The sequence below is a fragment of the Idiotropiscis lumnitzeri genome, unplaced genomic scaffold (assembly GCF_059441095.1).
Source record: "Idiotropiscis lumnitzeri isolate Australia: NSW breed Sydney's pygmy pipehorse unplaced genomic scaffold, RoL_Ilum_1.0 HiC_scaffold_35, whole genome shotgun sequence".
NCBI classification, from domain to species: Eukaryota; Metazoa; Chordata; class Actinopteri; order Syngnathiformes; family Syngnathidae; genus Idiotropiscis; species Idiotropiscis lumnitzeri.
Genome location: NW_028283573.1, coordinates 1,408,848 through 1,432,483, shown reverse-complemented (window position 1 = coordinate 1,432,483; position 23,636 = coordinate 1,408,848). Strand labels below are relative to the sequence as shown.

The following is a 23,636-nucleotide window of genomic DNA, read 5'->3' as shown; positions in this document are numbered from 1 at the left end:
TTTTTGGTGGAATGAAAGAGGCTTCTGGAAAAAATAAATAGATTACTGTCGGGATGCGCTTCTTCCAAAGAAACAGAAAAAAGTTGTTTTGTCAACAAGCGGTAATGGGCTTCCATAATATGGCGCATTAAAAAGCTAATAATGTATGTTGTATGGTAGACATTATATACTTTTTAAACATGAACAGTTAATACACAATTAACGATTTTCAAACATTTATTAAACTGACCAGTGGAAAGATAACATGCTTTTGTTCTGGTTATTAAGGATGTGTAATACATTTTAGATTTCAATACTCATGTTTAAGAGAGCAGAAATAGCAGAAATGTTTGAATAAAATACTTAAGAAACGAGAAAGGGTTTATTGCAATCTATCAAATAAAAGGAGATATTTAATCTTAACTTTTTATTCATCAAAACAAATCTTTAAAAAGCAAAGGCAGCAATATACAAACTAGGAGAAAAAGGTAAGTGCTTGACATGGATCTTTCACAACATCAAATACAGAAATATTGCACATAACTAATATAACATGTTATCACTAGCTCAGAATGAAATAATGTCCGAAAATTATGTCTCTTCCCTATGCTATTTGGACTACACTATTATGTGAGTTACTATTACAGTGTAGGCATGGTGATAGTTACAATATTTAGAAATAACCTTTTGCATGATCGTACGTCACTGCTTGGTGGTAAAATTTGAACTTTTTCATCCATCCATTATCTGAACCGCTCCTCCTCACGAGGGTCGCAGCCCTGAACTGGTTGCCAGCCAATTGCAGGGCACACATAGATCGAACAACCATCCATACATATACTAGAATTTTGGTGGGGAAAAAAATGGACATAAAGGTGGACAAGTGGTTAGTATGTCTGCCTCAGTTTGAATCTCAAGCAGCCCCTTCCTCCTCGTGACTGCTTACAGCAACTTTTACAATGAATCAACAACTTTCAATGATACATTCAGGGTTGTAAAATTTCGGGAATTTTCAAAGTTTCAAACTTTCCATGGGAATTAACCTCTACTTTTGACCGGGGGAACTCACTTTGCTGAATCTATAGCGGAATATCCACTTAGAGGAGAGAAAAAAATCCCATCCCTTGTTTATCAACAACTAGACACAAGACAAACAAAATAAGCAGAGCAATAAACATAAGGCAGCCGAGAGGATTCAGTAGCATAGTGGAATTAGCAGCATTTCTGCTCGACAGGAAATGTTTGACCTTTTAGCAAAACTAGTCACATTCAAAAGTATCGTTCAGATTGATCATTACAAATGTATTCTATACTACTAAGGTAGTATAGATGCATCCTAGGATGCAGTGCAGTCTGTGTACGTGGTCACCATATTCCCTCTGCGCTGCCTCACTGTTCTACAATGCTGCTTGGAGGCAGCACGGAAGACACTTTCACTCTGTGTGGGGTGCCTGTGTAAGGAGAACATCTTCTCGATGTCGTCGAACATGTCGCCAAAGACACCGGCTCCTTGAAAGTGTCTCTTGTGTCGCCCGTGGGATTCTCTCTGGGAATGTTCATCAAAGTGTTGCCTGTGCCGGGCGTGCCTGCTGTTGTGGTAGTACATGTCAAAGTCCTTTAAGATGTCGTCCAGTTTGAAGCTCAAAGGTTGGTGTGCGCTCCGCTTCTGTTGCGGACCTGCTGTGAAGTAAGAGGCGTCACCACCAAACTGGTCATATTCTCTTCTTCTGGTCACGTCAGATAACGTCTCATAAGCTGCAAAAGAAAAAGACAAGTGATACATACTGTACAAAGAACAAAACTTGTGAGTTGTATTTGGTCCATGACAAGACCTGTTACTCAAATCAACTAAATGCCCTTTATCTTTCCAGCTTCCTATCACACTACCAAACCATGCATGTTATGTTCGTTTTAGATTCTTAATTGCCCGTGGGGGTTATAAAGCGTTACAGATGGATGGATGGATGGTGATAGAATCGCATGAATCAACTGTACCTTCTGCAATTTCACGGAATTTCACTTCAGCGTCGGGGCTGTTGTTCTTATCAGGGTGATACCTCATGGCGAGCCTGTGAAAAGCTTTCTTTATCTGCCGCTCAGTGGCGTCTTTTGGCAATCCCAAGATGTCGTAGTAGTCCTTCTTGGCAAGAAGCAGCTCTGCTATCACGAGGAGGCACATGGCCATCTTCAGAGCTGACTGAGCATTGGCCATGGCTCAGCTGTCCTGTACAATAATCACACAACGAGACGAGTATATTTAATTCGCATTACATGCACAACAGGCGGATAGAACACAATGGCTAACGTCTGCCAATACGTTTCATACACGTCTGCTACTCACCTTTTATGACGTGCAAGTGCAAGCCAAGCTGCAGGGCTGTATGAAATACTCAACCAGCGATACACATGACGTTAAATGTGCCTAACGGGAGCTCATTTACTTGACGACAGACGTGACGTTGTTAGCTTCAAATGAAAGTGACAGGAGACGGCGCCATAGTTTTATTTCTTCTTCGATGGCTGCCCGCAAACATGTCAACTGGTCACGTTTACACGCGGCTTCCCCCATTGGTAAAAGTTGGAAATAAAAAAAAAAACTTGGAATTATTATTATTATTATTATTATTATTATTATTATTACTATATTTACTGATTATGTTATTATATTTACTGAGTGATTTTTGTTAGTCCTGGAATTCCATTATGTATTCCATTATATATTTTTAAATGACTGATTCGGCAAAAATAAAATGTAAAATTCACCAGGACCTTCGTTCCATTTAACAAAAATAATTTGCCCTCCCGTGCTGAAAACATGCATAATGTGCTTAAACTGTAAGTACGCTTGCTTCTGGGAGGAGAAAACTAACCAATAAACGTTCCCGATTTTAGTGGGTCAAGCGCTAACCAACCAATAGTACGCCTTCTAACTTCTCACGTGGTTGTTGTTTTTCTTTCCAGGCGATATCATGTCAATGTGGAAATCAGGCTTCAGCTCGGACACATTTCATGTCGTCATTTACTCGGTTATAAATGGGTGGCGGCTGAAGAAGAGGATTTTAAAGGTTGCGGCTCACCTTGAAACGACGATATAAAAGCTGTGGTATGTTTTGCGCCAGTGTATATTGTATGGTTTGCGTGGTTGCTAGCCCGTTAGCTAGCGGCAAAATCAATTTCTCCATAGCCACCTTTTCACATTATTGGAGTGTATTTGTGTTGAGTTCCATCATCACTGTTATCTCTGTTTGTGTGGTTTTATATTGAGTCTTGTATTAATATTTAAATAAGGTCAGTGTTTCCTTGTCATTTTCCTTTTTCTTTATTTCCTCCCATTTTTTGTGTTGATCATCACCAGGTTCATGGAAAGGAGGAGTGTAACGTTAAAGTTCCTTTGGATGGACTGAAATCTTGGCTTGTGAAAGGATGAGTCATACATGGTGTCTCAGTGCCTGGCTTAAACTAAACAGAAGGTTTTACTTATGGCGTCCTTGCAAATCAGCATCCTCACAATTTCCCTTCTCAGGTACCTCGAACTGCTCACTCCATGTTCAGCATCCTCCGTGCGGGAAGGCGAGCCCCCTCAGACAGAAGCACGTTCTTCACTCGCAGCTCCGGGTTCAGAAGGCCAAACTCTGCAAGGCTAACCAGGTTGTGAGACAGAGGCTTGGACTCCACACCAGCGGCCTGCATTTGAACACTTCAGCATCGCGTTGGTCCACAGGCCTCAGCCAACACATGTCCCGAGTAAAGAACACGTTGGACACAGTTTCCAAAGCGGTGACACAAACCGACATCCTCTCCAAGATTGCCCGGCTCAAAACAAAAGGTGGCAAAAATGCGGCGTCGACTCCTGAATCGAAAGTTGTGGAAGTCACTCCGGTTTCTCCAGCTGCTCCCAAGCATCCTGTGAGTACGTCACCCAGTGCTTCTAATCAGACATCTGTGGCTAAACTGGACGCTGGTGCCACGGCTCCCTCACCTTCGCAGCCTCGTAACACCTCACAAGCGAGTGCCACCGCTGCCGTTGTGACGGCGCGGGAAGTAAAGGAGAAAAAACGGAGTCGAGTCGCCGCGAATGACAAGCCAGAGGAGTCTCAACAATCATCTGATGAGAATGGTAGTCTGTCTTCCAAACAACCGCCTGCGCTTTTTCACCCCAGCACATTTTCAGTAAACCTGGATGAAACTTACAACTACCTTGCCAACCACATCAATTCCTACTTCGGCAGTAGTACACAGAACAAAGATGTTGAGAACCATGTTGATGCAGCATCTAAAACCTCCTCTCAGGCCCTACAAACAAATGACCCCATGTGCAATAAACCCAACCATATTCCTCTTGCTGCACCCGCATCCCCCAAGAAAGGTTTCAGTCACTACCTCTCCTATTCCGCTCCCACCGTGCAAGCTTTCGTGGGCAGTTACATCGCCCCCTTGGTCCCCAAGTTCAGGACCGGGGAGGCCAAAAGTGCCACGGATGAAGTAAAGAAGCCGGAGCATGCACCGGTGAAGCAGGTGGAGAAGGCTGTCACTACGGAGCAGAAAGCAGCAGATGAAAAGGCCAAGAAACTTCTGGTCCAAAGAGAAAAGGTATGTTTGACTGCAAATAAATTCTGCTAAATTAATTTCTAGTGTTACGAGGAATAACCATATGAAGTGTATTAATTGGGAAATGAGGGCAATTTCATTTAATTTTAACATTTTCTTTTGTCATAAGAAAACATCCCTGCAAAATAATAAGATCAGCAGATTTATTTTCATATAGCACTATATAATGTTTAAAATGTTTCATGTAAAAAGCCATTTTTAATCTTGAAGAACAAAACAAATGAATATTGATTTAAATATACTCAACCCCATTCGAGCAAACACATTCTAAAAATATATTTAAAAAAAAAAAATGCACCCGACATCCAAAAATAGCAACAAAGTCCCGTTGAAAATGTTGAATAAAAAGTGTTGTTTAAATGAAGATTATACTAAAATATATTTTCTCTAAGTCCCCTATTTAAAGCTAATGTTTGGTTTATTCCGATAAATTAATTATTTTCCATTCACAGAATTCTGCTACCGTTGTCACCAACCAACTCAAAGCACGATCACGCCAACGGTCCCAACATTGTCCATCTGTTCCATGTGTCTAAACGCTTTTGTGGTGTGAATTCTGGGAGTTAATTTATATTTTAGCCTGGCCTGTACGTTTCTTGAGATGCCAGGACTTTGTGGTGTGGCGATATAAAGTCAAGCTGTCTCTATCAAAAGTGGGATCACCTTCTTGTGGCGCTGGCATGACCAGTCAAACATGTGACCGAGATGACTGAATCTTTTATTTATTTTTTTTAAATCATACTACTCATAGTAATGAGCTCACTGTTAAACAATCATTCACCCTCAATTTGAAGAACTCCACTTTGATCGTGATAAAGCACATTGCGGTTTGTAATCTGTGCCCAGTTAACCTATTGAGCTGTTGAAAATAAAGTCAATTCAGGACTCTTACCGAAAGATGAATTTGCCTTAGTTGTTGTTATTTTATAATCTACTTTTTAAAATAGGCAAAGTGATATTGTTTGGCAGCGCCTGGATTTCTGAATTTGCACATTTTTTTCCCATTCACATCATCCGCTGACTAAAAAAAAAAAAATCTGAAGTTACTCAAAGTTCCAAAGTACTTAAGTACGGTAGTACTAAAGTATAGGCTGCAGCTAACATTTATTTTACTTATCAATTAATCTGTTTATTATTTTGTCGCTGAATCGGATAAATATAAAATATATTTCCATTCCTCTACTCAAGAATAGGACATTATTTCAAAGTGATAGTGCAGAAAATGCACAGACACAAATTACCGGTCGTTCCGATTCATGTAACTGTTTGGTCCTTGCATGTCTACAATAGGCAAAAATGTTATTATTTTTATTTATTTTACAAATTAAAAGCAGATTTTTGCAAAGGTTTTATTTTGATTAGATAATCAGTCTGCTTTGGAGGACTGGAGGGCTGAAATCCCGAGGATTTGGACAACAAAATATTTATCCATTCATTTGATTTTAAGTATAGTTTGTTGGTCTTTCTAATATTGTGATGCTCCGGAACATATACTGGATATTTTTTTTTCTCCGTTTCCCGTCTTCTAGATCATCGCCAGGGTGAGCGTTGACAACCGAACCCGAGCACTGGTCCAGGCGCTCCACAGGGCCACGGACGTCAGGGTCTACATCAGCAGGGTTGAGGACCTCAGCTACCACCTGCTGGAGTTTCCCGAGACGTGTGGGGTTGCCGTCAAGGTCAGTGGGATGATGACACTTTAATTTAAACGACAACAGTGCCAATCAAAACTGAGAATTATCTTTCATAGACCATGACATTTTGATACAGCTCTTGTATTTTTTGTGATGCAATTTTCGTAAGTACCCATGTCTAAAAACAATCATGAAGACGGACAGTTTGGTTTCAAGCAACTGTTACTGGGCATATTCCAGGGTTCGTACTTTGTTATGACAAGTACGTACAAGTCCAAGTAAAATGAGATTCTCCACTGTTGGGTTTGCCGCTGCCAGATGATGTGGGCGGAGCTTGGCGTTAAAGTTTTATTTTGAAGATTCGGTACAAAAAAAAAACGGATGTGAGGGTACGGTTATGGCCGCTTGAAGTTTTAATTATCATCAGACAAAATGACACATCTGGCGGGCTGCCCTGCTTTTTCATATTTCACCTTTATCATGGCCACTTTTGCTAATTTAAAGATGATAAACCCCTGCGAATAAGGGCAGTAAAACCTTTTGACTCCCAGATCTTGAAGTGGTGGCTGTTAAGCTGAACGCTGATTGCGAACTCAAATTTTTCTAATGCTTTAATGTGAAAGAAGCTGGATAGCAGAATAAAAAGGCTGAAGTACGACAGTTGCTTGATCCTCGGCACTCCATATGCGCATATTTTGCTTCAAAATGTGTCAGCACATTGAAGACGAGTCAGCACATTAAATGTCGCTTTGTTCAACAGGAGAAGGTAATCCCCTGCCTGCTGCGTCTGCAACAGGCCAGTGACCCTGGATTGAGGGAAGCGGTCAGAGAAGCTCTGGCTCTGGTGGGCTACCATAAACCCGTGAAAGGCCGCGGCATACGCATCCTGTCCATCGACGGGGGAGGGTTAAGGTATGAGTTTTGTCGACTTTGACGTGCGCAACGATGTCTTTAGTTGGACTAGTACGTCTTGGGTTATTTCATGACAGATAACCTATCATTCACAGATACACTGAAAAAATAAAAAATATCCTGTTGTTTATAAATGAGGTAGAATTGGTCAATTGCGACACATAGTGCCATCAATTTCCGTTCGGGTGTTTATTCCCTCCTAATGGAACCACCCGCTTTTATTGACGGGTAAATCAGAGGTGTCATTTTGAGATGTGGCAATTATTTATTCAAATGGGCAGGCTATTATATTATTTGCCAAAGTTGGAGGTCCTGTCAGTTTGGTTTGTGACTGTTTACTCTGAGTGTTGTTATCTTTACTGTAGCGCACATCCGGTGTCACACCCTGTGTTTATGTGTTATGCTTAGCATTTATAATGTCTTTGTTCTTGTTTTTTCTTTTCCTTTCAGGGGACTTCTTGCGCTTCAGACTTTGCAAAAGTTGGAGGCCTTGACCGGCAAACCTATTTACAAACTCTTTGATTATATTTGTGGTGTCAGCACAGGTGAGTTGTGTCTATGAATTTTTGTAGCGCGGATTATGTGGCCTGCTTTAGACAGTTTCCTGATTCCTAGTCATTCATAACAGGAGGATATGAAACTGTCCACACGGGGGTGCTGTGGGCTACTTCATCCTTAGTTTTTGTATTATTTTGCAGCAGCTTGAAGCACTCCATTTATGGTCCAGCTTGGCCTTTAATCACCAACACAAGCTTTCGCTAGCTCCAAATATCCATCTGGCACACATCTGCTGTCTCTTTGATCAAACACAATTTTTAATCACGCCCCATCTCTCCACTTTTGGTACTGTTATGATTCCCTAGATCATGAGAAGGGGGAAATAATTGTTCTGACCTCCTTACACATTGTAGGTGCAATCCTGGGGTTCCTGCTGGGTGTTTTCCAGCTCCCACCAAGCGAGTGTGATGATCTCTACCGCAAGTTGGGCTCGGACGTTTTCAAGCAGAACGTGATTGTCGGCACAGTGAAGATGGGCTGGAGTCACGCTTTCTATGACAGCGAAGCCTGGGAGAGCATGCTCAAGTTAGTGCTGCTGTGAATGTTGATGGCAGAAGGAGCAGAGTCAGTGGAAAAGTTCAAAAGCAAACATGCGGTCGTCCTTGTTAGCCATTTTTATGAGACAGCGAAAGTTTTAAATTCAAATGCGTCTGATGTCGAACTAACACTGCTTGGAAATTCCACTGCATTTTTGTAATAGTCATTGAAATCTTGATTTGCATTTCATAATAATGTCACAAATAATGAACTCTCCTTTCCTCTTTGGCAGAGAGAGAATGGGCTCACACCTCCTAGTGGAGACTTCCAGAAACCCGGAATGTCCCAAAGTGAGTTCCTCTTATTTAAAGATGGTCGGAATCTCAATTCGTAAAGTATTGTGAACCTAACGTTCATTCATTGTGGCATGTGGCACAGACAAAGCAACGTTATTTATTTCCAGGTTGTATCAATGTAAAGTCTTGTCACTTTGAATTAGTGTCATCTGGAAATGAGGCTTCACCGTGCCTGAGGCTGGATTTACACTGCAGGTCTAAGTGCGCAATTCTGATTTAATGCCCGTGTCCGATTTGTTTCTCCACAATTTTAGGGAAGAGTAATTCCATGTCAAAAGTTATTTTTAGTACATCTCACAGGCCGCTAAATAAATGGATGGCGGGTCACAAATTGCCCCCTGGTCATAGTTTGGACACCTCTAAATTTGTGGCAACCTGCGTATTACTCCACTGGCCACCGTTCAAATTTATTGGGCACACCTCTAAAAAAAAATCATCAGACCATAACACATTTTCTGTCATGTTGGGAGATTCCTAGTGTGTTTTTTGCATTTTCCTTTTAAACCAGCCGGATGTGTAGGCCTCAACTTATTTGGACGACGCCTAACCTGCGTGGCATTTATGCTGCATTCGCATTGGCACATATCCGACATGTATTGGTGTTTTATCCTAGAGGCCTGATTCTACTACTTGAGAGGAGAAAAAAAATGGAATTGTGCCATTTCAATCATATTATGTAAATCCAACCTCAAGGCGTCAACTTGTTTGCCATTTTATTCGCCTCCTCCCATAGGTTGCGGCGGTGAGTGCCATTGTGAACCGAGGCACTCCTCTCAAAGCCTACGTGTTCAGAAACTACAACCTGCTGCCGGGTGTACGCTCTCACTACCTGGGGGGCTGTCAGCACCAGCTCTGGCAGGCCATCCGCGCCTCTTCGGCGGCCCCCGGGTATTTCCAGGAGTTCACCTTGGGGAGCGATCTCCATCAGGTCAGTCAGACAAGACCAGTCGCGCACCAAAAAAAAAAAAAAATATAGACTGATAAATGCAAAGCTCTTTTCCATATATGCAGGAGGGATGAACTTAATTTCCTGCCTGTCATTGTTTTTCTTTTTGCCGGGGGAGTGAGGCATTGATGCACTTAAATCCATCCCCTATAAAGAGCTATGCATTAGCCATAACATAACCCACACTCCCATTTGATTGATCAATATCTAACGCCACTCTTCGCCTTTACCCTCTGAGTAAGCGCTTAGTCAGAAAAACTGCATGAGTCAATCACCTTAGTAATGTGTAATAACATAGGGGGGAAAAAATAGTGTTCTACTCGTGTATTGTTTGTTTTCCTTTTGGTTTGACGGTGTCACACATGTCAACATCTCCTTGAGTTGACTTTCAGTGCACAGATGTTCTGCACACACAAATGAAGCGTGTGACTGGATCAAAGGCAGCATCCCAGCAGCGGCGCGCTGGCTTCGCTTTTAATTGGAAAGCCATGTGGGTTGTGGTGGTGAATGAGGGGGGGGGATGAAAGAGACTGGTTGATGACAACACACCTATGTCGTGGAAAACTTCCCCTCCCCTCCCCGGCGGGCCTCTGCCGTGTTGCGGCCGAGCTTCCCACATCACACGTGACCGTTTGACGGCTTTGCCTGCCTCATCGGGAGAGTAAAACAAACTGGCTCATTATGGAAGGTTCGTTTCACACTTGCTTCCTTTGCCGGCGGGAGGAAGGCAAGCATTTCTATTTTCCGTGTTCCTCTTCTATTGTGCCGCGACTTGGAAGTTGTGTTTACACATTGAGCTGTTTGCACAGTCATGTCTCAGACACCCTTTTGGATCTTGCTGAAATAGTTACGAGTGTATTGAGGACTTCAAGTCGCTCTGGAGTATAAGTCGCATTTTTTTTTTGCAGGTCATTTAATTTATCAAAATACAAGATCAAAAACAGACGCTTTGCGTCTTCAGCATAATCCTCCTTTCCGGCCTGTCTATTAGAGGCGAGCACCCAGTGGCTGAAAATCTTTCACAACGTCGACTTAGAGAATACTTCAACTTGATATTGCTCTCACATCGTCTCCACTGGGCTAGTCTTATGTTGTAAGAATGACACCCGCATGCCAAACATTTTATATTGAGAGCGTGTGAGTAAGTGGAAGACTTTGCCTCAAGCTCAAGCTTTTCAGAGTTTACGGATCTCTAGGTAGGAAGACCCCACTTCAGGGTCAAGGATCTGAAGGTTTAAGGATCTTCTAAGATCAACTTGCACACATGGGCTCATCGCCAAAAGAGCTTTTTTTTTTTGTAGCTTTGTCATTGCTGGCATTCAAAAGGCTTCTTTTATACCTCGAGCGTGGACAATCAATCAAGCAGCTGATTGGACAGAGAATTGTCAATTCTGCACATCAATGGGAAAGGAATGGGTCGACGTATCGTTTTGAAAAAAAATATTGGAGATGACATAAGTCACAGGATTCAAAATTGATTATTTTTTTTTTTTTAGTGATTGTGGTTACACTTCGATAGGCTGTCATGCTATTTAAATGGACAACAGCGCCTATGGACCCCTGCGGGTAAATCAGCTCAATAGCGGTTTACAGCTTGGAACCATTCAAAGGCAAACTGAAGTGAAGTCGTGGCTTAAGAAATTAATCAAGTAGGAAATGTCGACATGGAAAACCCTATTAGTCACTTAATTGATCTTCTGGTAATCTGACAAGCCCAAAGGACATGAAGTGACGTTTTGGTCACGTATGAGTCACGCCGACAGGCATGTGCGCCACTTGCGCCGCTGAAATGTGAGCACGACATGCCATCTATGTGATGTCAGGATCGCCATCTGACAAGAGAGTCATCTCACTGTTTTCCACCCACGCCCACAGAGTTGTCCACTTCATTCATGAGCCAAACAATCCCCCTTTTTGTTGCGTCAAAAGGGTTGTCGCAGCATGTGCTAAAAGACTGCTGGCATTTTATAATGTGTGATTGATTGGTGATGTGGTCTTCAGGTCCTATTTGGAATTCCATTTGCTCCAAATTAGTCAAGCGATTAATTTTATTAACTAATTAATCGCAAAAAAAAAAATCCCTAATTAATTGCGATTAATCGCATTTTTTCTACAATTTTTTGTGATTTTTTTTTTGTGACTTAAATAATATTTGGGAATTAATGTAAAATCAAAGACTGTTCTATTATCTTTATTTGATCCTTGAATACGATCTAAATATCCTTACAGGAATTTTTCTTCTAAACAATTCTCAAAACTTCTACGGTACATTTAGTTGCACAACACTCCCGCAGTGTTGTTTTGCAAAACCCAGTGTTAACTTAAACAGGGTTTTTTTTGTTCTGAGATGATTTGCTGAAGACTTAGAGCTAATATGGTACAGTGTTTGAATTTGGCTTTACAAGATATGCAAATTAATTTTGGAAATAAATAAAGCTGAGTTAACTGAGTTAAAATATTTAATCGTGTGATTTTTTTTTTAAATTTATCTTAAGTTAACGCTTTAATTTTGACAGCCCTACTCGAAATATATAAAAATTTAAAGCAAAATACCTTTCCAAAAAAAAAAAAAAAAGAGAGAACCTTTTTTTTTTTTTTTATCTCCGCCTCACACTCGCTACATAGCCACCGAGTGAAAACAAAGAACACACTGCATGTTCCGCATTAAAGCGTTGAGTTATCCCGGCACTAAATGACACAGGCTTAACATGACTCGAGACGTTTCACAATAGATCTAAGGGCCCGTATGGAATGACGAGGAGGGCCTTGTTGCCATGGCATCTCCTCAGACGACACGGGTGGGGGTGGTTGGAATGGCCGTGTGGTTTTGTGCCCACCTCTGCCATCGTTGTTAATGGGAGCAATGGGACTGTTGGACCACCGCCGCCGTTAGCGTCCGCCTCCGAGAGAGCCAACTGGGCACCGTGCTCTGCAGGAAGTCTGAGAGGTTGTAGTGAATCACATCGGAGCCTCCATGAATGAGTGGCGTTTAGATCATGAGTCACTGGCACAACAACCAAGGCCACTTGGAGTTTCCAAAAAGAAAACTAAAGGAAAGCATTTGACGGAGCAAGTAACGTGGATTTCACATAAATCTACTTTCCTTATCCAGGCGAGCTCTTCTGGCGTTAAACGCCGCTGTGAGCAGAGCCATAAATTATGTGATGGAGGTTACTCTTGCCGTTTTTAGTGCCTCATGAGTTACCAATGCTGTAAAAAGTGAAATCTTAACTAAGATATTTTTTACATTTGTTATTTTTGCTTAAAAGATCATACCGATTGCTTTAAATTGATTAGATTAAATTAATTAATTAATTGTTTAATTAATGAATTAATTAATTGTTTTATTAATTAATGTAATTAATTAATTACTACTTAATTATCTTATTTGAATTTACAGTCTTAGCATTGAATGTTAACACTGTGAGGGTTAAAATAAATACTTTCAACATTTTAAGATAACTGACCAAGAATCAAAGGATCTGAAGAGAGGTTTCATAAGTTGAATTTTCTTATTTTAATATTATGCATCCTCTCGTAATAAGAGTATTAAGAATTTGGTTCTTGCATACTTGGGACAGTTACACACCACTTTTGCACAATAAAAATGCTGAAAGAAATGTCTAATTTATTTATTTATTTTTTTAAAAACTTTTTTTGTGAGATTTTGTCTTGGCACTTTCCAGTTTTGTTGTATTATTTATCAAGTTAATTTTCGGTCTAGTGGCGCGGTGGCAGTTTGGCTAGTTTGTTTACCTCACACCTCAGATTTGCGGTGTTCAAGTCCGGGCTCCGGCCTCCGGCCTACTTGAGTGGAATTTATTTCATGAAAATATTTCGAAATATTACAACTTGGAAAAAATGACGAGATGACTTGTTTTTAGTTCAAAACTATTATTTTCAAGACTGCCGTGATGGATGTGGGCCTTGTATTATTTTCTTGTTTTTCAAAATCTTGCCACATAAAATCTTATTCTGTCTGCAGATAATTTTGCTTATTTTAAGTATTATTTTACTTAGTTTAGGATATTCTTTTTCTTAAAATTTCCCGTGGAATTTTTTTTTGCAGTGAACCGACTTTTTCGCTGTTGTGGATCAGGCCTGTGTACCGATTATGCTCCTTGTTCATCACATACTACATTATTCTCGCCGCAGGAAATATTCCCCTCAATAAACCATCCAGTCACACCTTGCATTCATTTGGTATTAATATGCAAGTGCATCTTCAGCCTCGTCTCCTTGCTCGCAGCGGACAAATTAGAGTGAAATTGCCCAGGAGATGACCCAGCAGACGGTGGAAATCAAAGCGATGTTTAGTGGCATGAAGTCAACTAATATGTACATAACACCTCAAGGGAATCTAGTTTGGGTAAATCCAATCACGGTGGATGTGTGCGCTTCTGTATCGCCGTTCAATCTTCAGCGGTTGTGATTCATTGCGACAATACTGGCTGCACATGTGTGGTCGTGTATTTGTGTGGGAAAAGACAACGGCAGACAGTAAATCTCAAAATGCTTTCCCCTGCCTGAGGCATCAGTCCCCCTCAACACAGATGAGTCCCGCCTCTTTTGTCAGCTGTGTGGGGGGGGGGGCTCAATTGAACCTCACTCTGACCTTTCGAGCCCCGTGAGATCCAAAAGGGAAGGAGGAGAACTGTTTTGGCGTAATCGTATAATTTGCCATGAAGACCTTTGACCCGGACTGCCTGCAACTCATAAGTGGCACTTCCAACACTGACAGTATTGTCACGCTCATCCTTCCCGCTAACAGGGGCGGCATTTATGCAATTTGGATGCTGTCTTGGCTGCTTATGTAGCTCACTCAACCAATGATTTACTTGCACGACGAAATGGCGAATGCTCTGTTTGGCGTAAATGCAATCTGATTTTAATCATGAAAATGATTTTCTGCTTCCCGCATAATTTCCTTTTTTTTTTTTTTTTTTTTTTTTATGAATCAAACGACCATCTTGACAGGCATCATCATGTATTCAGGACTTGTGAATGCGTCCTTGGCGTACGAGGGGAGAGTCGGGTTGGCAGAGCTTGCTTCTAAATCAGTGGCCCAGTTCAGTTTTGACAACATGGCCAAAGGCAATTTGTAATGACGACAGCTGTGATTTGAATACCTCGCCAGATGCATGTCAAAGGCTGAGCTCGTTTGTCATATACTGTGAGTTATTGATCCTGAGCGGAAATATCGGACTGAGGAGCTGTGCAAACTTGGTAAGACCTCGGACCTGTTAGAGGGTTTGCTCTATTAGGAAAAAAAAAATCGGGATTATTTTCGTAATAATTAAAATCACGATTATTTAAAGGATAATTTGGGGGGGGTTAAAATTATTTAACATTCCAACAAATCAAATGTATTTTATCTTAAAACAATAATAAAAAAAATTGTAAATTTTTATACATATTCATATAAATATATATTTCTAATTCTTGAGTGTAATAATCGTAATCATAATTGAATTTCGATTAATTGCACAGCCCTTGTTTTATGCTTTGCTTAATTGCACGCTGCTTGTGCCGCAACCCCCAATTCACATGCTTGCAAGTAGTGGTGGAACAAAAATATTGATTTTTGAATCAAAATCGCTTTTGATTGAAACAATCTGCATTGAATCGAACCAAAATCGAGTACCATCGAATAAACATCGAGATTGTGTCAAATCATCTTTTATTAGAGATTCACACCCCTACTTGTACATCTCAGACATCAAATCCTTCCGTCCTTAGGCCAACTAAGCTCGTAGCGCTCCGATTTGGATTTAAGTCGAAGCTCACGTTCCCTTTCTCGCTTAGGCCCCTCACCAACCACTGATCGGTTCGTGAGGCAGAGAGATACCGAAAATGCGCAGCCTTAAGGAAGAGAATAAAGTTTGCTCTTGCAGCTAATGGCGTCTGACGCACACCCGGCCGTGAAATGACTTTGACTGATCTCGACGATAGTGCCTCGTTTCTATTGAGATCAACAACCCCCCTGCAGGGCAGCGTCAAGTGGCACAGGGGAGATAAGCTCGCAAACGCTAATGGAAGATGAGTCATTGCAAACGGCAGTGCAAATTTCACTTTTGTTTATTCAAGCCAGCTGATGTTCGCCTGCAAGTCTTCCTTTCGCGACGTGCTGTTGGAGTCATTACTTTTAAGAGCTTCGTTGTCAATCAGTAGAAGTGCACCCCCATTCCCTTGGGTAAAGAAGGCCTAATTAGTTGAAAGTTTGCTTTATGATGATCTGGTTTATGAGCCAGCGATCAGCCCCTGAAGGGCGAAGGCGAGCACGGCGGAGTGCTAATCCTTTAGAGGATCAACAGTCGACATTGGCAGGAAATCATTAAGCCGCTTGCCATTTCGCAGTTCAGGACTCGCTATTTAACGATCTGTCGCTGACAGGTGCGCACTCTCCAAGGACATCCGTTAGGTGACACAAGGCGTCGTCTCCTGATGCGATACCGTTTTGAATGCAAAGCCCGTTTGCAGTTTTGCCTAAACGGGCCATTGGTTTGAAATTGAACAGGGGAAGCGGCCCCTTTTATCGGGACGAGAGCGAGACGATGACGAGCTTAACGTGACATTTTGATGATGAAAACATGATGTGGCATACATGGATTTTCGTTGACGATCAGACGTTCAGAATTTACGACATCTCTTCCTATTGTTCATGTAATCCAGTGCTTCTCTGATAGGGGGGCGCGGTGTGATGCTGAGGGGGGCATGTGTGAACCTGGGGAACATGCTTTTTTTAAAAGTGTAATTGCACCTCCCCTCCACTAGTTGGCAGTGGCGCTCTCCTTGCCCATTGTGCGCAGCGAGTATTAACTCTACGATGTCGGTTTGTTTTGCAACAAAAATGGGAAAATATAGCTGCGGCCGCTAGTGGGTGGTGGTGGAGGCCGCAAATTATTTTCTTCTTGCTGGGGGGTGGCGTAACAGAAAATGATTGAGAAGCACTGGTGGAATCTGCATTTAAAAAAATTGCAACGCTGGTGTAACCTATTCTCGTTTGGGCACGCCCACCACCGGGACGCGTCGCACGCAACGATTCAGAGACGGTAAGGCAGAGGGAGACGCCAGCCAAGCTCCGCCCTCCACAGTAGGACACGAGTCATTTTGGAGAAAAGCGCCTTCCTAAATGAAATGTTTTGATTCTCGGTTTATTTTGTAACGCATAATCCTGAGTAGTCGATCGGAAAGTCTTTGCTATTAGACTTTCATGCCCTTTTTTTTTTTAACTAAAACCGACTAAAACTTTTGGGACTTTTTCATCAACTAAAACTATCACGAATCGGAATGCCGAAATGTGACAAAAACCAATTTGCATTTTCATCCAAAAGACCTTTCGACTAAATCTAAAAATGCCTGCCAAAAACAAACACTGCTGCCAACCTGTTCTCATTGTCGCTTCCGGCTGGTTCCTCCTCATGTGAGCTGCGTTGTTCGCTAGTGACAGCTGGAGGAGAAACTCGATAGACTCTTAAATAAGTGATGCCTCGGGAAAGGTTATGAGCACCACACACTGAAAAATAACCTTCAGTCCACAAGTGGAAATATGGAACTTTTCAGAACTTTCTTAATTAGAACTCATTCACTTCCAGCCCAGGTGAAATGAATCTACTTTTTGGCTTCTCCACCCGTCAATGGCAGTGAATGAGTTTTAAAGGCTCTCGACTCACTTCGCCGAGTAGGTGCCCTGAAAGGGAGTCACTTAGTAGCGTTCAACTTTGTGATCCTTGCCCAAAGTGTGGTTGCATGTCATCGTTAAAAGCCGCTGAGTTCACAAAGTAGAGCGAGTGATAAGGAAAAAAATTGTCTTTCTGCTTCCGAGTCACTTTCAGTCTTCAATTGGAGCTAAAATGGCGCCAGGTTAGTCAAACTCCATCTTTAGAAGTTCTTTGAAATGTTTTGCCGCTGAAATCGCATCACAATGTTGCACGCTCGCGGCAACTTCTGACCACCGCGGGACCAGATGCAGATGATCATTGGACGTTTGCTTTGGTGTCATTCGCCATCACTCTGTGTAGCACTAGGATGGGCAGCCCCCCCCGCGGCCCCCCCCCTCTCATGCGACATCTGCTCTGACCAAAAAAAAAAAAAAAAAAAATCACATTATTATTGTATTGAACAGCAATAACATGAGCATGAACCTGCGATTAAGTCTCATAAACAAGCTCTCATCCACCCCCCTCCGGTGTCCCTCCCTCGACGCTTGGAGGGGGCCCACGGCTCCCAGCCTGGCCTCTTTAATGAGGACTGGCCCCTGTGTGTTTGATCCCGCTGCCAACCCTGCAGCCCCGCAGCCTCATGCCTATTCATCAATCCCTGTCGTCTCTCCGGTTACACCCCCCCCCTCCCCCACCATAGCCTTAGGTAGACTGTGAATTCAAAGCGAAAGCACTCCTGGGCGATTGTTCGATTTCAAAACAGGGCTGACGGGAGCTGAGCACAGAGGTGAAAAGAAATGGGTGAGAGGGGGGGGGGGAGAACAGTAATTGCATTGTGCGCTTTGTCATCTTGCAAACGGCGGTAGAGACGCATTGATCTTTTCGTTGGTCCTCAAAAGTGTAATCCACCGACTCAAAAAAAATCCATGAAATGATTCTAAGGCTCATTTTGATATATTTTTTTTTTTTTTTCGTGTGTGTGCGCAGGACGGAGGTTTGCTCATTAACAACCCAACAGCGCTGGCCATCCACGAGTGCAAGTGTCTGTGGCCCGACACGCCGTTGGAGTGCGTGGTTTCGGTCGGCACGGGCCGCTTGGAAACGACGGGCAAGAGTAACAGCGGCACATACACGAGCCTTAAAACCAAAATCACCAATGTCATCAGCAGCGCCACAGATACTGAGGGTAAGTGACGCTTCGGGCTGGTTGACTCGCAATTCTTTTATTCTTGCCATCTGCTAAATTAAGTACCATTTTTGAGACATTTAATAATCTTTGGTCATTAAAATTTGAACCTACTAACAAAAATACGGTCTATATACTCTCCATTACGTCCAGTCAATGAACCCTAATTTTCAAAACTAGCTGCTATATGTGAAAATTAGCAATTATTCTAGTCTAACCCCTCCGTCACATTTTGAAGACATTTAAACTTATTATAACACACATCCTCAACAACACACACAACAAATGCAATCACGAATAGAAATGACTGAGATCTATTGCATTAGCGATTTTGCGCGTGAATGTGAGCTGTGGCTTACAGCAGTTCCTTAGTGAGCGTGCTCGTCGTGTGTGTGAGTATGTTTGCTCTTACCTCTGCATTCAATTAAATCCTTGTAAAGTGCACTTATGGCTGGAGCTCTCCTTTCCAAATTCAAGGGCATTGCAGTACGTACTGTCGTTTCTTCAGCTATGACAAACATGACTTCTGAGTTGAACCTTAACCGAGCCAGTTTTTTTTGTTGTTTTTTTTTTTTGATTGGATGTGAAAAAAATAATAGACATACGAGCGCTGTATGTGTCATGAGAATTATACCTTATGTATTTAATACAAAGCACACAACTTTGCCTACTGCTAGCTTAATGCTAACGCACCATGCAAACCGCCATAGACGGGCTAATGAATAGCATTCATTGTCAGTTATTTTCTTTCCATCATTACATGTAGAGAGACAATATAACTGTACTCACAGGTAAGTTCTAATAGTATATGAAAAAAATGTCTGCACTTTACTGGTGTGACATAGTAGTAGTGAAAGTCTTCTTTGATTTTGCCTTCTTGACTAATGTTTTAACAGAAGCCTCACTACTGTTCTCTCGATAAGTCAAACCAGCCATGAGTTTTCTCTCCCTACTCCAGTGTAGCTCAGTAACTGTGTGTCATGCTCTGTTGTGACTAATGATGCTTTTTTTTTGGCAAGCTCCAATTTTCCCTCCAAATCAATACACACGAACCTGCGGCACATCTCATGAAGCGCAAGGCGCAGGAATAATGTCGTGTGTGTACATGAAGTCAAATCCAGTCAGCTCGTCCTGTCCTTCCACGCGCCGCCAAAGCGCCTCTATTCGTCTGCATTTTTTGGCACATTTGGGTCAAAATCAATCCCAATTTCGAAAAAAAAATAAAAAAAACAAGGCCGTCACAGCCAGCCGTAAAGCAGAACCAATCCTTTGAACCGCAGTAAACTGAAGGAACGGTGCTATGCGGTTTATATACAACCTGGTGAATCATCGTAAGATTGAGTTGGCCATGGTTTATTTAGTCATTTTTGTGCGCCACCACATTCCGCACCCTATCGACTTTGCTCCTAGTGCGTCCTACTTCAAACCCCCTCGCCCTGATGTCCCGCTTTTCTTTATCACGTCTGGACACGGACTCCTCGGCTGTGCCTAAATTTGGCTCCGGCCGCTCTGTTGTCTGTGCGCTGACCTAGATGTTACTACTCTATACTTGTTCCTCGGATATTTGGGATTAAGCGCTCTCCCCAGCTTGACTTTATTGTGAAAACAGCGGCTTACTATTTGTTTATTACAGCCCTCTTGCTTGTCGCAGTGTTCACGAGCCTGCCACTTGGTGTTTTTGTGTGTCAGCGGCGCTCCACATGTGGCTGTGCACTGATCTAATCGTGTTTTGATGTCAACGAGGACGATGGGGCAGCGAAAGCGTCGTGTCACACTTGAACTCCCTGAGGTTTTTTTAAATCAGTCCAAATAGTTTATTACTGTGAATGGTATAAAAAAAAATATATGTATATAAATATATATATATATATATATATATATATATATATTTTTTTTTTTTTTTTTTTGGGGGGCTAAAATGCTTTCACGGGTTATTTGCTTAAACAGAACAATTGAACTTTTCAACCAATATGAGCAAATGTCCCCCGCTGTTTGTTTGTGCGAAATATTCATCTCGTTGTTTTCTTAAACGTCTGGCAGCTGAAAGCGGCCCTAACAGACAGTTTGACTTGTCGTTGCCTTGCGCGTTTATTCTGCAACATGTGGAGCTGCCGCAGCGGTGACGGCACAGTATACAATTGCTGTACGTCTTCATCATACATACAGAGAAGTGAGTACACTCCTCGCATTTTTGTAAATATTTTTATTATATCTTGTCATGGGGCAACGCCGTCGAAATGACACTTTGCTACGATGTATATAGCAGGGGTGTCAAACTCATTTTTGTGGACGGGCTACATCGTATTTCTGGTTTCCCTCAAATAAATACCTCGTACCTCAATGTCGTTAAAAGTGAAGAAAATGTGCGAGAAACAGCAAGTCGACGCACATGATTGCCCTTTGTGGACCACATAAAATGAGATTGTGTGCCAGATCTGGCCCCCCGGGCCTTGAGTTTGACACCTGTGATGTAACAGATGTGGTTTTATTTTGGTCAGTATCACAAATTAAACAATCAAGACCATATGTATTAAAAAAAAACACACAAGGGGCTAAAGGCAGCCGCACTCTTGTTTTTCTCGACAAGTCAGACAAACAATGCCCGATTAGTATCGCACACACTTGGGATAAACCTGTTCGATTAGGCCTCTTTGTCACGTAAGATGTTTGACTTAATCCAGGCTCACAGCTGCAGCATCACAAAAATCACAAAATAGTGACACTCATTTGGACATTTTTCACTTCGCGGTATGCTCACTTTTGTTGCTAATGGCTATGTTGAGTTGTGTTGAGGGGGCAGTAAATTTGCAGTTACAATTTACTATTTATTTACTGACCGCTGTCTTCAGTGTTGTCCCATGAAAAAAAAAAATAGAATATTTACAAAAATGTGAGAAGTGTCATCATGTTTAGAGCAACTCTATACTCTGAATTAGTGGCCTTCACTCCAATAAACTATTTGAGTGTTGCAGATTCTAATTAATTGTGATTGTTTTGGCGGTCCAGAGGTCCACGCTATGCTAGACGGCTTCCTGCCCGCTGACGCGTACTTCCGCTTCAACCCGTACGTGAGCGAGGACATCTCCATCGACGACAACCGCCAGGAGAAGCTGGCCCAGCTGCAGACCGAGGGCTTCCGCTACCTGGAGAGGAACGAGGAGAAGCTGCGGAAGGTGGCTCGTATCCTCACCAGGGAGAAAGGCTCCGTGCAGAGGTTGGCTGAGTGGATCAGGACCAGGGCGGACATGTATAACTTTTGGTCTTTGAACTCTTTTAAGTTTTAGTCACAGCAAAACAACCACACCTTTTACCTCACACATGGAGACTTCCTTTCCTTCTTTTATGATGCCTGGAACTGGAGCCTCATGTTTTGTTTATGATGTAACAAGATCTCATAGTGCAGCATCCCTGCATGAGTATTGTGTCTACTTGCATTGAATTTTGTTTTGGTTTTTTTGTTCTCGGTGGTGCTGTTAAACTCGATGGCATCTACTCAAACAAATGGTAACTCTTTTTCTCTTCTTTTTTTGATTGTTTTAACTTCAGTGCGCACTATCAACTGCCTCGTTTAAAGAGTTGTTTTACTGATCTGTTTTTAAGTGGGGCACACATACAGATTTTTGAAATCTTATTTAGTTTTGTTTTTTAATCTGAGACCCCATATGCAAGGAGAAAAAAATTAAGAAGCGAAAGGTGTCCACTAGCTCTTATAGTGTGTGTGGTCGATATCGCCATCCGCAATTGCGAGTCTGCTCCGCCATGTCCATCGCAGTACCAAGAGTGACCTGTGAGAGGCAGCGTGGTGCCACAAAGCATCTGAACTGCCTTGAAATAACAAAGAGAGAGAAATGTTCATCTACATTGCATTGTTGATCACAAATATGACGGAATAAATCAAGATGGCGGTCAAATCGGGGAAAACCAACAATCCGTTTATTGAAAACTATTGAACTTGAGGTCGTTGTCTTTGGATTTGTGAGAATTATTTTGATTTCAAAATGAGATGAAATATTTGACCAGTATAACAATTTGCCTGCAGAGGCAAAAGTGCGATCGGACGTAGTTGGTCTAACATTAGATGAATGTCCTTACTAACAGACGAGGCACTTGGAGAAACGACCCAGCTAAATAGCTCGATGTGGATTCCGGGGGCCAGCCAATAAATGTCATTGGCACACCAGGTCATTTTTTACGACATTAATATGAATAGTAATGCACGCTGGTTAAAGCCTAAAATATGTAGGAAAGAAAACAGCACATCAAACTCGAGAACGATTCTTACCATTCAAGTGCTCACTTTAAAGCCCCGTTTAGCAATTAACTCCAACATTCAGAGTCCACACAGTAATATGGAATGATAATTTGGTTTCCATTCTGTTACGGTCGGACTATCCATCATCTAGGCATGTTTTTTTGTGAGCTTTATAATATGCAAGTCAGGAGTCACAGGCCAAAGCAATCCAATACGGTGGTTTGTTTTCCCCGATTTAGCGTGCTGCATCGTGCAATATGCTCGAATGTTCCGAATTATATATATAAAATATTGCACGGAGTAGGGATTTTTCAAGCAGACCAGAAAGAAAAAAAATCACTCTTGACAGCACAAGGACTGAAAGGTAAAAATCTTAAATATAAAACTAATTAAGCAATGAATGCTCGTGATATTAATTTAATTTGTACAATATTTCGCTAATGACTGAAGTAATTGGAAATGGACTAATAAATGCGAGAGTTATGTAAAATATATGTTGCAATTAACATTTCAAGCTATTGAAACAGGAAACATTTGAATGCACCTGTAAGCAGTTGTACAAATAACCACAGTGGACCTCACAGATGTTACTTTGACTTTTTTTTTTTTTTTTTGCCAGTTGACTGTTGTATATTTACATTTGTTTGTCTTTATGCGATTCAATGTCCCTTCTCACCTCACAAACTTTTTGAGTGTCTTGGCTCAGCAGGTACTGTATCATTGACGCGTCAGGGAATCCGCACGGACCAGTCGTGAAATGGATACACAGCAACATAATTCCACTGCTCCCTTGTAAAGACGATTCCAGAGACTTGATGTATGTAATTAAAACTCACCGCAGGATTTTGCCTCCTTAATTACACGAATACGAAAAGCTGCTGTTAGTTGCACAGCATCTCGTCACGTACGCTTTTATCAGCGTTAAATGATGCTCGACTTCATGTCAGTGGGTGACATTTGGGCTGATAAAACATCGACAACACACTATTCCCAAAGTGCACGTCTTGATTTGTGCTTCATCACAATGTCATTTTCTTGCCTAAATTCTAATGAGGGAAAAAACATGA

General features: G+C 41.9%; 2 protein-coding genes across 3 annotated transcripts; one reads left to right on the top strand and one right to left on the bottom strand.

Moving 5' to 3' along the window:
- Positions 1-203: 203 nt before the first annotated feature.
- Positions 204-2,518, bottom strand: dnajb9a (DnaJ heat shock protein family (Hsp40) member B9a). Its single transcript, XM_088287227.1, has 3 exons — positions 2,321-2,518; positions 1,975-2,203; positions 204-1,734 (listed from the first exon to the last, which is right to left on the bottom strand). Exons 2-3 carry the CDS (start codon positions 2,189-2,191, stop codon positions 1,316-1,318), a joined length of 636 nt encoding a protein of 211 aa, XP_088143353.1. The 5' UTR covers positions 2,192-2,203; positions 2,321-2,518; the 3' UTR covers positions 204-1,315.
- Positions 2,519-2,918: 400 nt separating this feature from the next.
- Positions 2,919-23,412, top strand: LOC148315877 (calcium-independent phospholipase A2-gamma-like). Of its 2 annotated transcripts, none has more exons than XM_088287304.1 (10): positions 2,919-3,082; positions 3,503-4,569; positions 6,117-6,266; positions 6,982-7,133; positions 7,584-7,678; positions 8,045-8,216; positions 8,461-8,518; positions 9,258-9,452; positions 18,119-18,317; positions 21,324-23,412. In XM_088287304.1, exons 2-10 carry the CDS (start codon positions 3,715-3,717, stop codon positions 21,599-21,601), a joined length of 2,154 nt encoding a protein of 717 aa, XP_088143430.1. In that variant the 5' UTR covers positions 2,919-3,082; positions 3,503-3,714; the 3' UTR covers positions 21,602-23,412. The 2 variants fall into 2 exon arrangements, with proteins under 2 accessions (XP_088143430.1, XP_088143429.1); XM_088287303.1 differs by having other exon boundaries at positions 3,335-4,569.
- The last annotated feature ends 224 nt before the right edge of the window (positions 23,413-23,636 follow it).